This window comes from Sinocyclocheilus rhinocerous, unplaced genomic scaffold (genome assembly GCF_001515625.1).
Source record: "Sinocyclocheilus rhinocerous isolate Xijiao unplaced genomic scaffold, SAMN03320098_v1.1 scaffold1053, whole genome shotgun sequence".
NCBI lineage: Eukaryota > Metazoa > Chordata > Actinopteri > Cypriniformes > Cyprinidae > Sinocyclocheilus > Sinocyclocheilus rhinocerous.
The window spans coordinates 1,919,100-1,934,132 of NW_015638958.1; the positions used below are offsets into that span (position 1 = coordinate 1,919,100).

General features: G+C 35.8%; 3 protein-coding genes across 3 annotated transcripts in view; 2 read left to right on the plus strand and 1 right to left on the minus strand.

Annotated features, from left to right (window-relative positions):
• Positions 1–750: 750 nt before the first annotated feature.
• On the minus strand, positions 751–2,966 carry LOC107750371 (UPF0461 protein C5orf24 homolog). The gene is made up of 2 exons (XM_016565736.1): positions 2,724–2,966; positions 751–2,222 (listed from the first exon to the last, which is right to left on the minus strand). The coding sequence occupies exons 1-2, from the start codon at positions 2,769–2,771 to the stop codon at positions 1,614–1,616; spliced, it is 657 nt and encodes a 218-aa protein (XP_016421222.1). The 5' UTR covers positions 2,772–2,966; the 3' UTR covers positions 751–1,613.
• Positions 2,967–3,885: 919 nt separating this feature from the next.
• On the plus strand, positions 3,886–9,005 carry LOC107750370 (serine/threonine-protein phosphatase 2A catalytic subunit alpha isoform-like). The gene is made up of 7 exons (XM_016565735.1): positions 3,886–4,339; positions 5,429–5,638; positions 5,739–5,912; positions 6,031–6,120; positions 6,235–6,396; positions 8,022–8,140; positions 8,240–9,005. Exons 1-7 carry the CDS (start codon positions 4,238–4,240, stop codon positions 8,310–8,312), a joined length of 930 nt encoding a protein of 309 aa, XP_016421221.1. The 5' UTR covers positions 3,886–4,237; the 3' UTR covers positions 8,313–9,005.
• A 1,408-nt stretch (positions 9,006–10,413) lies between these two features.
• Positions 10,414–15,033, plus strand: part of LOC107750376 (sideroflexin-1-like) — a 10,785-nt gene continuing 6,165 nt past the window's right edge. Inside the window, exons 1-6 of the mRNA XM_016565743.1 lie at positions 10,414–10,538; positions 13,586–13,761; positions 13,872–14,042; positions 14,149–14,247; positions 14,361–14,436; positions 14,591–14,676. Of these exons, the coding sequence (XP_016421229.1) occupies positions 13,592–13,761; positions 13,872–14,042; positions 14,149–14,247; positions 14,361–14,436; positions 14,591–14,676 (602 nt within the window). The 5' untranslated portion in view covers positions 10,414–10,538; positions 13,586–13,591. The remainder of the gene's footprint in view (positions 10,539–13,585; positions 13,762–13,871; positions 14,043–14,148; positions 14,248–14,360; positions 14,437–14,590; positions 14,677–15,033) is intronic.

Here is a 15,033-nt window from a genome sequence, read left to right on the forward strand (position 1 = left end):
TAATAGTAATTTTAAAAAGCACTAATGTGTACTACCAACAGAAACAGATGGCAGTTAGGTTAAATGTTAAATTGGCTTGCCACAGCCATGCGTCAACATCCATTGTGTCATGAGATAAAATGTAACTCGTTTATGGGCCTATTTTAAGATTACGTAAGAAATAAATATAGAAGTGGCAGTACATTTGCAATAAAAGCTATTCTAATCTGTCAACTTTCCCTTTTTGAGAATTTGGTCATATTATAGCTTATCCGCTTGCAGTGTTTGTATAGAAACATATTTAACAGAACAAAGACAGTAGGCTATGAGGGACCTATGAATTGCCCGCTGTTTCTACAAAAATCTTAGTCGTTCTGAACAATTCTTTTTGGAAAAGAATGTAAAAATTCTAGAATGTAAAAAATGTAAGTTACATTTTTATATTGAATTATGTGCAGTAGCGTTCTTTAGGTTTCATTTTACGTAGTTACGTTCATACCGTTATTTTAATGCTATGTCTTAACAGGTTTTGTCTTACAATATGTGCATATTTACAACATGTAAATATTGTATTTCCTATTTAGCACATGCAAATTCGGTTATTTTAGATATTTTGTTTACATATTTTTGCTACATACGTTCTATTGTTTACACAGTTACAGTCATATATTATTACTTCATAATAGAGACAATTTCACACCTTAATAGATCTGGAAAAAATAATTTATATATAATTTGTGCAAAAAAAATGTGTTTTAGCAGTTTTCCCGCACAACTTATTTTTTGGAGTGATAACTGTTTTTTTTTTTTTTATCAGATCAGGTGTATTCAATTACACAAAACTGAGACTTGTTTTAGTCCAGTGATTTAAAAAAAAAAAAAAAGTAACACGGAATTCTAGAGTGGATCATTGATCAGCAAAACAATTTTAGGTTGAACAGAACACAATGGCTGATATAAACTCACAGTTATATTTACAAGAGCATTATGTCATTGCTGAAATCTGTGACTTGACATTTTATAAAAAATCCACACCATCCTCTGTCTGAAAAGGGCACCAGACATTTCATAAATACAACAACAACAAAAAAGATCAACATATCATTGGACATTACAAACAGAGCACTTTCACATACACATCAGGGGAACAGAGGAGTTATTACTAGTGATCAGATTTTTCAAGTCAAATGCAATGTTCTAAAATCTAGAATGAAACAAACTATGTGATGAAGACTGTTCCCAGCAGTATCTTTACATCAAAAGTATTAAGGAAAAGGTCAAATTAAATGTAAAACAATACAATTGCAGTTCTCTCTACATTTCACTTGAGCAAAGTCTAAGGGACTGAAAAGATTAATATGTGTTCAATACTGTAACTTTATTTCACAATACTATTGTCATGCACATCTGTACAATAGGTTAACATACGTCATTGCGAGAAAGGTAATGCTAATGGTCTTTGGAAAAAGATACACAAAAGGATAACACTGGCACATACACATGAGTTGAAGTATCAAAATCCATCTTTTTTTCTTCCTTGCAAGAGTTTGACATCTCAAACACAATTCACTGTGACTTTGGACATGCACCCACATCCCAAGTCCCCCCTTGCGATAAATAAAAAAAAACAGTTTTCACTCGGTAGTAGTGTCTTTCTCTTTCACAGTGGCTTCGCACAAGGCCCTCTTCTGCATCATGTTGTAAGGGAACGGTGCACCATTGCAGGCGCCATAGTCCAGTTTGTTAAGCCTTGCCAGAGTTTTGATGCTGCCTGGAGGCCTACCTGGGCTCACCTTGTAGCCTGCAGCTTTGGTGGTGCCCAGTGGCCGTCCTGGGCTGGTTTTAAAGCCCGCTGCTCTGGTGGTGCCGGGCGGTCGTCCCGTACTTGTCCTGTAGCCTGCGGACTTAGTGGTACCCGAGGGCCTGCCTCGTCGTCCAGACTTTCCGAGGCCCTTCTTTTTCTTGCAGCCCTCTGGAGCATCTTCAGCCCTCATTCGAACGGTTTGGGAGTGAAATTCATTCTGGGAGTCCTGCATCTGGCAGGACATGGGCTTGATCATGCTCTGTGGCAAGGGTGGCAAGTTTGGGAGTGGCAGTTGTAGTGCAGGAGGTGGGGCGGTGGTGTAAAATTTGTTGGACTGTGAACTGCACAACTCAAAGTGACTGGCTGGGTGTTGCCCATCGTCCCCAATGCTACCCAGACCATAGTCGTTGCTGTTGCTGGCTACTTGGTGCATCATTTTCTGTTAAAATAAAATATATTTGAAAACATTTGATATATTACAAGATAAAGTGGTTAATGAAAAGTATACTGTGAAATAACAACTGAATGTGAGGCTTTGCAAACTTTTCCAACATCTTGCATCGACCGCGTGCATCGAAAGTGATTGATTGACGACGTCAATCAAAAAGAAAACAACAGGCCTGTGCAATTAACCACTGAAAGTTAATGCAGAAGAAGGCGTAGCTATATAAATTATATATAAACTATGGAAATATTCACACATTAAGTAGGTCGCATCACTACAGTTAGATAAACACAATGTCTGGTCACAAAATGTACAGCGACCGCGGAATATCGCTTATGCAAGTCCATTGTTGTCCTGTCATTCTGTATCTTTTTTTTCCCTGCGCTATTTGGTCGTTAATATAGATTATTCTTTTAATTACTGCAAATAAAATTGAATTTAGTATAAAACAGATGTAATTTTGCGTTAAATAATGCAATAAAGAAAGTACTTTACCGCATCTGGAACGCGGATCACGGAATGTAATGGGTTAACGTTAAACATGAAACAGATCTATCTTCCATTCTTGAAAGCAAAAACATAATGTTATTTACGCAGGAATATGGACGTCTTTGAACCGCAAAATGCTTTCTTCCTAAACGATCGTGTTAATTCTGGATTATGGGGTGGATATTTTCCCCCTGAACCGCTGAGGTTTAAAGCTGAAAGGCAGCCATTTTCACTAGAAAAAATAATAAAATAGTAAGAATAGCTAATACGCATGCGTCAGCTGCTGGTGGGAATTTATACTATTCTTTAGCAAATACCAGAAGGCCCTGGTGTCAGCTCACGCGCCACTTTTGTCCTCGATATTTATTCATTTATATATATTTATTTGTTGATGACATTTGAAAATGTCACCATGTCACTGTCTATACAGAATGCCTGGTTGGGGATTTTTAAATTATTATTATTTATCTTAATTTAAGTCATATTTCCAAAGAGAGTGTTTAATGAAAAGCAGTCAGATATGTTCCCCATCACATAAATAAAGTAAAGCATAAACTATAGGCTATGGTATATGAGAAAGTAAAAAATATATGAACATGGAAACAATGTATGGACAGAAAATATTTTAAGTATAAGAATAACAATATTTAAATAAAGTAGGCTATGTTGAAGACCATAATGAACGTCGCTGCTCCTTTACAAGATACACAGAGGAAAAAAGACCTATCACTTCCCAGCAACAGAGCATAATAATAATAACAATAATAGGTTAAAAAGTTCCTTAACCTTCCAGCAACAGAACATAATGTAGTAGTAGTAATAGTAATGATAACAATATAATTGTTATTACTACTTTATTTGTTTATTAAATCATAACAATGTAGCGGTTCTCAGATTAAAATTTACTGTTATTCCCCTTGTACATCAGTGGGCGGCACTAAACGCACAAGAGACGAAGCAATATATCTGCGACAAATGCTACTATGGCGAAGACTTAACTGGTCACTATTAATAAGGTCATGCTGACGTTCATTGATAGCCATCCTATTGCGAACGCCTGGTTTATAAATGTTAATTAGTTAATAAAGATTGAGTATAGTAATCTGCCAATAAGGCCTGGCTCATGAATATTAAGAAGGAAGCCTTCACAGTAGTAGGATTCGTTATTTTGAATGCGGATTAGGTGACGTCAGCCTACATGAGCGGATTCTTCGTCGCTGCTGCGCATCATAACCAGACTCTGCCCGAAATCAAAGGAGCTTTCAGGCTTACTTTTAATCGTTTACTGCTTCTACAGAGAACAGTAATTCATCGAGTTATTCTTGAGGGAGTAAAAGTAACAGCGTTTCACTTCATTTTGCGGCCTTAAAGTATTTCAAGTAACCAAGGACTCAACAGCTTTGTTTTTTTTAAACTGGGATTGATTACTTTGACGCATGACGCCAAACCCAAATAAAGCATTTTGAGTCATTTTACCTTATTTTTTAACATAACTTGAATGATTTAAGGAATTGTCGAGAATGGACGAGAAGGTGTTCACGAAAGAACTGGACCAATGGATCGAGCAACTGAACGAGTGCAAGCAACTGTCGGAAAACCAAGCGAAAATTTTATGCGAGAAGGTGAGTTCCGCACGACGGTCATCCTAACCCGTGTCAGTGTTGCATTGTATGTTAAAACACGTGTTTGTCAGGCGGCCCGTGGGCGCAGCAACAGACTGGCTATATTTGTTATCGGCTCGGATACAGTTGCAGTGCGCCCTTCCCACTGGCCGCTTATCCGAAGATGGCGGTGCCGAATTATTCTATTATTGGCCGTCTGTGCGCCATGAATGTGACTATTGGTTGTTGGCTGTGCAGCGCAGTTAGCAACCAGAGCTCGTCAGGTTAATGTTATGCCCACTTTACTGTTATTCGTTGTCAGGCAGAGTTTTGGGTTTGCCTTTTGCTTTCTAAGCAAACGTACAGATTCACCAGCATAATTTAAAAAACACTTAAACAGCGTAATTTTGCGTTATATATATAATTTATGTTCTTTTAATGTGTTAAAAAGAACCATTTTATGTAAATTGTAATTGCAATGTTAAAAATGCCCAGGTTATTTCAAGTGGCGCATCTAGAATTTGTCCACCTGCATTAATCAGTATGACCTTATTCTGTTAAACCACAAACTTCAGTGTCCTGTAACTTTACCTGCACAATGTAAAAGTGAAAATGTGCGCTTGCTGCCTTAAAACAGTTGACCTAAAAATGAAAATTCTGTCATCATGTACTCACCCACATGTTGTTCCAAACCTGCATGACTGACTTTCTACTGTGGAGCACAAAGGAAGATGTACCTGAGTTTGTATTAGGAAAAATATACATCTTTTATAATATATAAAATAAAAAATAATAATAATAATGATTATTATTAGTATTGTAATTAATATTATTATTCATTTATTTTAATTTTATTATTACCAGTTAGCTTAGATGTTAGTTACCACATTTTTAGGTTATCTGACACACATTTTTACAGCGCATTTGGTCCCTCAATCCATTTCCAAGAACAAAGGCATATTAGGCATATGCCAATATTTATTCATCACTGGTCTGTGTCAACATTGCCTCTTGCAGTTTGTTAGGAATTTAAAATGCACTTTAGGTTAATAGTTCAGAGCACCGTTTGTGTGCTTTTGTAGTCTAATCTGCCTGTTTTATCTATTGCAGGCTAAAGAAATTTTATCCAAAGAGTCAAACGTTCAGGAGGTGCGTTGCCCGGTCACAGTATGTGGAGATGTACATGGACAATTTCACGATCTTATGGAACTGTTTAAGATCGGGGGTAAATCACCAGATACTAATTACCTATTCATGGGAGACTATGTGGATAGAGGCTACTATTCAGTAGAGACAGTCACACTACTGGTGTCTTTAAAGGTGCGTGAATGGATACAGCTGTAATATATAGATTTTTTTTTTTAAAGAAAAATTTCATTTGCATTGTTAATGGCTTGTTTTGTCATTTTAAATCGTCCAGGTTCGATATCGAGAGAGAATCACCATCCTCCGTGGAAATCATGAAAGTAGACAGATCACACAAGTTTATGGCTTTTATGACGAGTGCCTGAGAAAATACGGAAATGCAAATGTTTGGAAATATTTCACAGACCTCTTTGACTACCTTCCTCTTACAGCCCTCGTAGACACACAGGTAAATTGGTTTGTGATTAACAGTATTTCATCCGTTGTAACTGTACTCAACTCAAAACAAAGACGTTGCATAGTAATTTGAGTGCACATAAAGCTTAAGCTTTGCTCTGTCTCCACAGATTTTCTGTCTCCATGGAGGATTGTCACCTTCAATTGACACGCTGGATCACATCCGCGCGTTGGACCGCATCCAAGAAGTTCCCCATGAGGTATAAATTCCACCTGTGAATATCAGAAAGATGTATAGTGTTACTATATTCAAAATCATTAAGCGTCCCAGCTGTGAATACTACTCACAGGACCTTATTAAATCTTATTGGCAGGGTCCCATGTGTGATTTGCTGTGGTCAGATCCGGATGACCGCGGAGGTTGGGGGATTTCCCCCAGGGGGGCTGGGTACACATTTGGCCAGGACATCTCAGAAACATTTAACCATGCCAACTGCTTGACTCTGGTTTCACGAGCTCACCAGTTAGTGATGGAGGTAAAAGAGAATTGATTACCATGTATAAATATATGTTGGATACATTAATATTTTTAGATTTTTGGAGTAGAAGAAGTTTTATTTTTAGAAGGCCACAAGTGGCATGTTGTTACTAGTGATATTATTTATAAATTGATAATATTTACTGTAATTAAGAGGGTTATTATTGAGTATCTCCATGAATTACATATGTAATGTACATTTCAGACATCTTCACTTTTCATTAAAACATGTAGGCTAATTGAGTAAAATCATTCAATTTGCATTCATAGTGTTGCTATTATGACATATTTTCCGTTACAATAGGGGCAGTTAATATATACATATTCATATGCCCGTATATAAAAGTCTTAAAATGAATTTACCTTTCTCAGGAATCTCTTTTACTTAAATTTTGACTTGTCTCACATTGGTTATTTAATTATTCAACTAAATTGTCAAAATACAATTTTAAAGTCACCATGAAATCAAAATTGAAAATTCTTATTTTTTAATGGAATACTGTAGTGTTTATTATAAATAATTTATCCGTGCACTTCATTATTTTTTTTAAATTCATGTGCCCTCGTAATCTTTAATCAAAAACTTTAATCACCCCTCCCCCTCAAAACGACTCCTCTTCTCTTCCGGTCACGAGCTATGGCGCAAGGGCGGAGCTAGTGACGTGAGGGGTAAACGCTGGGATAAACAACAGGGAAAAGCTGAAGCTGATGCTTCACTTTATAGAAATCAATGCCTTGACCAGTGCTGATGCAAGCCATGGGGGAGTACACTATGAAAGGATATTAGGATATTACCACAACATTACTCTTAGGACTCTTAGGACAAACTATTTAAATTTTTTTTTATGAATATGACTTAACCTGATGGAGGACGCACTCAGTCATTCAGGCTGTCTCTCTCTCGCGCGCGCGCTGTTAGGTATGTTTTGTGCCGTTGATCGTCCTCGTCCTCGTCTTCCTCAATAAATAAAAAATGTCTTCATGCTAGGGTGTCGGCGGTGAATCCAGTGGAGAGAAATCCCCCCACAACTAACTGAAAACTGGCATTCAGATCTGCCTCCATTTTGTTAGCAACGCCACAACTTCCAACAATCCAATCAATTCCCGAAGGAAGAAATCAAGTCCCGCCCTCGCATTTCAGATGCCGTTTCACTCGGATAGACGTCACAGTAGAGAAGAAAAGACTATCGCTACTTCCGTTTCATGCCGACTTTAAATAAAATAGTTGATTTACTATTTCACATGATATTAATTACAATTGAAAGAATATGTAAATATTAATACAAAATTTAGAAAAATTTTTACATTCTGTATTTTAAAAAATGTCTTTTGACAATTGAATAATTGAATAACTGATGATAGACAAGGCAGAATCCCAATAAAAGAGATTCATCTGAAAGGTAAATGTATATAATTATGTTGTCGTATCATTTTTGAAGATGTTAAATGTTGTTTGTTACATGAGTAAATTAAAACGCAGCATATCTGAAACTAAATATGTAATAGAAATTTGAAACTGTACAAATATATTTTTTTGTTTTGAATTTGTAGCACATGGATAATAATACACCTACCAACTGTGGATTAGCTACTGGCTAATATATTTTAAAAACATTTCTACAGGGTTATAACTGGTGTCATGAACGTAATGTTGTAACGATCTTCAGTGCACCTAATTATTGCTACCGATGTGGTAACCAGGCTGCCATCATGGAACTCGATGACACGCTCAAGTATTCCTTGTACGTATATGACATAAAGCATAAAACAATTTCTGTTTTGATTAATAATTCCCTTTTGCTGTTACAAATATGAATATTAAGAGAATGATGTCCTTTTAGTTTACAGTTTGACCCTGCACCACGCAGAGGAGAGCCTCACGTTACTCGTCGCACTCCAGATTATTTCCTGTAAGATGGGAAGGCTTTTTTAAAATTACAGTATTGCAGCACAATCTGACCAGTGGACAATGATTATTCATAGAAGACATGCTCATCTGTTCAAATTTTCCAACACAAATCCCTGTCCTTGGACCAAAACATGTGCCATATCTATACTGCAATAAGATAGATGCAGTCTTCTCAACAAACACACAAATGTAACAGTACTCTTTCATCTGCACCATGTACTTTTCTCTCTTATGTACTAAAAAGCTGTTGTGTTTTTGATCAGGATATAAGGGTTTCTTCTGACTAACGGGTGTTTTGGAATAACATTTTGAATATACACTCTAAATGCTTATGACTGGATAATGTTCAAGTTGTGATGAGCTTAAAACAGTGCTGTGTATTATAGCTGCATTTTCATGCTGCATGGCCTCGGGTACACAATGAGCTGTCATCTGGCAAATTTCCGACTGCTGTTTTAAACGATTGCCTACTGCAGTGTTTGTTACAGGTGGGTATGAGACACTTTAGTTTTAGGCCCTTTTCAGTGTCTTTTAAGCACTTTTTCAATGCAGTATTTGTTATTGTTCTTAGTTTACAGAGCAGTGGTTTTGTTTGTTTTTGCTTTTGTATGTTACTGCATTATTTCCCAGTAATTTGTAAATGAGAGCACAATTAAATAGGGATTTGAACAGCAATAAAGACTCATGCTATTTATCTATGTAAAGTCTGTTTCTTTTTAGACAGCAGCTGTAACATTCTGTTCTTCCTCTGCTGTAGGATAGTGCAAAATGTTAGCAGTGTTGCTGATTGATTTTTATTGTCAAATTGGGTCATTCCTGTTATGCAGTAAAATGTACTGAGCACTGTATCTATAAAAAAGAGAATATCCCTTTATTGTATTTCTAAATGGTTACAGTACACCAGACTTTAAAAAAATATGGTCTGGTCAAGTTCAGGCAACTATTTAAACAATGAAAATTAAGAGGATGGAACTTAATAGGACAAAAAGAATGAGGTTATCCATTGCTTAGAGCAAAATAAAAAGTTTGCTTATATGAAGGTGAAAACTTGAAATCATTTAAAATTTGAAAACCATTGTAACATTTTCTGTAATTTTATCTAACGGTGAGAGATTTTATAAAATCCGATGCTTGCTCATGATGTAATGTTTTGTTTAATTTTTTTGGGATAAGAGAAGTTCTTAAAAAATGAGGAAATATCTGAAAACGTTTATTTATTAAAAAAATACTTGTTAAAAGTTGGGGAATAATGGCCAATACTCACTAAAACCAAAGTGTCAGTTAAAATTCATTCTTATGTTAACTAAATGTAATAATGCGATAAAACAAAATAATATGATTAGCATGACGGAAAATCGTGAGTTTAATATGTTGCATGGCATTAAAATGCTATGCATAACAGGAATGACATAACAGGTTGGTGTTTAAAATATCCGCTAGATGGAGCTATTTTCTTAACCAGTTATCTGTAACTCTACTGTAGTTAATTGTACCAACGACTACAGAATACTAACCAGTGCTGAAACGGGGGTTTCATGACCCTTTAAAGAGACTTTGATTGTACTACTGATTAATCTATCACGCACCCTCTTCGAATAAAAAGAGTTTTAATTAGCTCCAAGAAATAACTGGCATTTCGAAAAGGTCTTAGTTTTTGGAGATAATTATGTAATTAACATATTCATCTCTTTCTGTAGAGATTCAATTAAAAAAATTAAAAATGTTAAAGTGTTCATTGCGATCCCTCTGTATGACATACAAAATACATGTAAGAGCATTTATTTATTTGGTGAACACAAAATTCACACAGGTAGACAATCAACAGTTAAAAATTAATGTCATAAAAACTGAAGACTTAAAACGGATTTGGCATCTTTGAAGCTCATTAAATTTAATAATTTAAATATTTGCATTCCTTTGATTTCATGACAAAAGTCTTTCGTTGACTGACATTCATTTTATTTATTTATTTTTATTTATTTATTTTTTGGTATAACTGTTTTCTAGAATATAAATCGAATGTTACCATGTTGCAAATATTTTCCAAGATATTGAAAACTTTTATTTTGAATTGTCTTCAGCGTCTCTGGTTGGTTGGGAGAGAGGGTGGCGTTTACTGCAGCGTTCTTCACCTTCATTCGTAAATACCAAATTAGCCTCAGCGCGTGAGACTGATATCTGCTGCGGAGTGCTGTGATTTGGTCTGACGGCGAGCTTTGCACTGTTGCACTGTAAGTAACATGACCTTTCTTTATAGATCTCCACGGATGCCATTGTCAAGATATGTTTTTCTTCTTTTTTTGCTGGCTGCATTAGAATGTAAAAGCTTATGCTGTCAGTAAGTGGATTTGTGATGTGGCATCCAGAGGTTGATAAAGAGGTGCACAGCTGGAGTTGTACAAATGCTTTTAAAGACAAAACTAACATTGATTGAGATGTTTATCATATGGAGCTATATTTTTAACATTATATTTAAGCATAATATAATTCATATTTGGATTTATGACATATTGAAAACCCCAATGGAAGCCACCTAACCGGTACTGACTGGTTTTGAACCATACTTTGCCATTGGGCTACAATTATGAAATTCTAACAGTTGATTTCAAAACGAGACACCATATAACGTTAAATCATGCCATTTATACTACAGTGTTTGCTCTTTAAAGAGCATCACTGTTTTAACACATAAAATATAGCCTATGAATTAAGATGTGTGCATGCATACTATTACTAGGCTATTGAAAAAACACAGAGTATAATATATAAAATTATGAATGCATACTATTGGCCAAGAAATGGGGCTGTTTGGGGAAAGTGTCATAAACACGGTTTCTCTGTTCAAAGTTCAGTTCAGATCAAGAGGCCCGTGCATCGGTCAGTGGCTTATCACTGCAATCCATAGTGTGTACGCGCTGTTCTGGTGTTTTCATTGTAGGAAAACGTAAAATATAGTCGCTTTGTTGCGATGTCAGAATCGTGAATCAATTGTTCTTTTGAGTCGGCTCTTTGTTTTAGCGAATCGGTTGAGCCTGTGCACACAAGCAGTCTGCAGGTTTGTTCACAAAAATGACTGAACGATTCGTTGACGGATCGAATTGAATCCGTCAGAATCAACAATTGACTCATTGAACCGAGAATCATCTATTGTCAAATAAAACTAAACTTATTGGCAAATAGAAGAACATGTTACATAAAACGTTTTTACTAAATTGCTTGTTATGGAAATACGCTACGATGTTTAAATATATTTGAATACTTAATGTAAATATAATTTTTAAGTTTTAAATCATTTTTTGGAATTATGGCTGATCTGGGAACATTAAATTACTTAAACACCATATTTAATAAAACATAATCGAATTAAAACGTAATATAAAGCAATGCCTACATATCGAAACGTTTCTAAGCATTTAAAATACCACACTGGGATGTATGGCTGAATTCCTGAATTCTTTTCGAACCGGTTCTTTGAAACGAACTGCTCAAAAGAGTCGACTCGGACTCAACTGAGAATCGACTGAGTCGGACTTCCTATCACCATTGAAACACAACCGGGACGCAGCGTAAGCCAAAGCATCAAGTGATCTCGTGCAAAGCATGAACATGATTTGATTTAAAAAGACACGGGCCCACTTTTGTAGCTGTCAGCAGAGAAACGCATGATTTATTATCGTCCCTTTAGCCGTCTTTGGTGCATTGTCAAGGTAAAATGTCACCAAGCTGCAAGTGCGTGATTTATTTCATTTCTGCCACTGTGAATGCCTTTAATTGCAATATGCACATGCAAATAAATGGTTAAATTCTGTTATCTAAACTCAACCTTGAAGCATTTGATAATGAAGTTGGTTTTCTAATCGTCATTGGAAAGGCATGGTTAAAAATAGTAACCTCTTATCATTTAAAACCACATGGCTTTCTTTCTTCACTAGAAAACAAAAATCGCAGTCTCAGCCTCAGTAACCTTGATTTTCATTGTATGGAAAATAATGCAATGAAAGTGAATGTTGACAAAGACTGTCAGTCCTTCACACACACTCGAATTCGAATATTTTTTTGTCTTTCACAGAAGAAAGATGAGAATAAATGAGAATGAGTTACTGATGACATTTTTTGACAGAACTATCCATTCAATCAGTCCCCTTCCCTGAGATTCAATTTCTAATCTGGTACTTTAGCCAGTTTTGTATAGAAACACAGGACATATACAGTGCTGCCCACAAATATTGGCACCCTTGGTAAATATGAGCAAACGCAGCTGTGAAAATAAATCTGCATTGTTTATCCTTTTGATCTTTCATTCCAAAAATTAAAAAAATTCTAACTTTTATTTCATAATGTGAGTTTCCCCCCACATTCAATGGTTTACTTCAATGAAAGTTTAGAATTTTGTGAATTTTTTGAATGAAAGATCAAAAAGATAAATGATGCAGATTTATTTTCACAGCCGCCTTTGCTCATATTTACCAAGGATGCCAATATTAGTGGGTGGCACTGTATACTGAGGTGCTGCTTTATATGGGGACTAGCAGCACCTTATGTCGTTTTCAGTGTGACTGATGTTCAGGCCTTTCTTTGGTTGGCTGGTCAGCTGTGTCTTTAGCAGCTACATGCTGATTCAGCGGTGGCTTAATCTGGAGAGGAATGTCATGTGCAAGCATTATTCGGTTGTTCCTGGGGGGAAAAAAAATCTAAAAATGGCTTGTGATTCACTAGATGTTATTTTACTATATTGTTTTTTCTATATAGGAAATATAGTAAAACTGACTGTTTGACCAGAAATGAAAATTCTGTTTACATTACCGTTCAAATGTTTGGGGTCAAGATTTTTTTTTTTTTTTTTTAAGAATTGATTCAGCAAGGATGCATCAATGATTGAACTTTCTATTCATCAAATAACCTTGAAAAATATGTTAAGCAGCACTACTGTTTTCAACATTGATAATAATAAGAAATATTTCATTTGAGAATGATTTCTGAAGGGTCATGTGACACTGAGGACTGGAGTAATGACAACTGAAAATTCAGCTTTGATATCATCACATGAATAAATTGCATCTTAAAATGTATTCAAATAGAAAACAGTTATTTTAATATTATGTATTCTTATAATGTTTCACAATATTACTGTTTTATTGTATCTTGAAACAAGTAAATAAGTGAGCAGAAGAGATCTTACCATCCCCAAACTTTTGAACAGTAGTGTACTTACCATCAAAAATAACTTCTGTGTTAAAAGATAAAAAAAAGTGTTTTTAACAGTGTAATATTTTCACAGTGTACCATGGCAGCTGAGTGTACCATCTCCACCTCCATAAACATTAAAGAGCCACGCTGGGATCAGGGAACATTTGTGGGTCGAGCAAAGCATTTCTTCACTGTCACAGACCCGAGAAACATCCTCCTGTCCAATGAACAATTAGAAAAAGCGTGTCAGATTATTCTGGATTACAAGTAAGATTCTACTCTGCATTCATGTGCTTTTCTATAGCATTCATGCTACATAGTTTTCTAACAAATACACTATACACTGAATACACTCTTCCGTTTTCCTCTCCTTGAAGAAAAGGGGTGGTAACACCAGGTCTCACAGAAGACGAGCTATGGAGGGCGAAGTATGTTTTTGACTCAGCATTCCATCCAGACACAGGCGAGAAAATGCTCCTGATTGGTCGCATGTCTGCTCAGGTCCCCATGAACATGACCATCACTGGATGCATGATGACGTTCTACAGGTGAATCATGCTGGTTGCTGTATAATCCACTATTGTACGGTAGTTATAGGACTTTTTTGAACAGTAAATGTAATGCTGAAAATGTATACTCTTTCTCGCTTTTTAGAACGACTCCAGCAGTTCTGTTTTGGCAGTGGATCAATCAGTCTTTTAATGCAATAGTCAACTACACCAACAGGAGCGGAGATGCCCCCATCACAGTAAAGTGCGAGGGCTTTAGATCACGCATATAAACATTTTTTGCATTTATCTTGTGTTCTACTTTGAGCTGTTTTTGCAATATCCCTAAATTCCTAATATATGTTGTTGTTCTTGCAGCCAGCTTGGCACAGCATATGTATCAGCCACTACAGGAGCCGTGGCTACTGCGTTAGGACTAAATGCATTAGCAAAGGTAATGGTCTTGCTTTCTAATGTTTAAGGGCTGTAACTCTTTCACTGCAAAGTAATAAATAGAGTGTTTACTGCTCAGTGCTCACTCTTTGTGTTCCTGTAATAATCCATATATTTGTTTCAACTAAAAATGATTTAATTTCACTGTCTTTCAGCATGTGTATCCACTCATAGGACGCTTTGTTCCTTTCGCTGCTGTAGCTGCTGCTAACTGTATTAATATTCCACTCATGAGACAACGGTAAATAATTATCTAAAACCAATCATGCATAAAGAGCTTTGACCTGATTTTACTAGGGTTGCTCAGAATTGGTTGTTCGTTAGTCATGGTATACTGGAATAACATAAAATGTGCATGTGAAAAAAAATACTATAGTAATAGCATAGTGTTTTTGAACCTTACTGTAGTAAAGTACTTGAATGAATTTGTTGTGGTAATTCTATAGTTGCTGTGGTAATATAACAACTATAGCAATATAAACAAATGACTTTACCCAATACTGTACTAAGTTTTCTACAACTATATGGTATATTATACTACAATACACTACAGTTTACTGTAGTAAAAACTAAAGTATACTACAGTATTTATTACAGT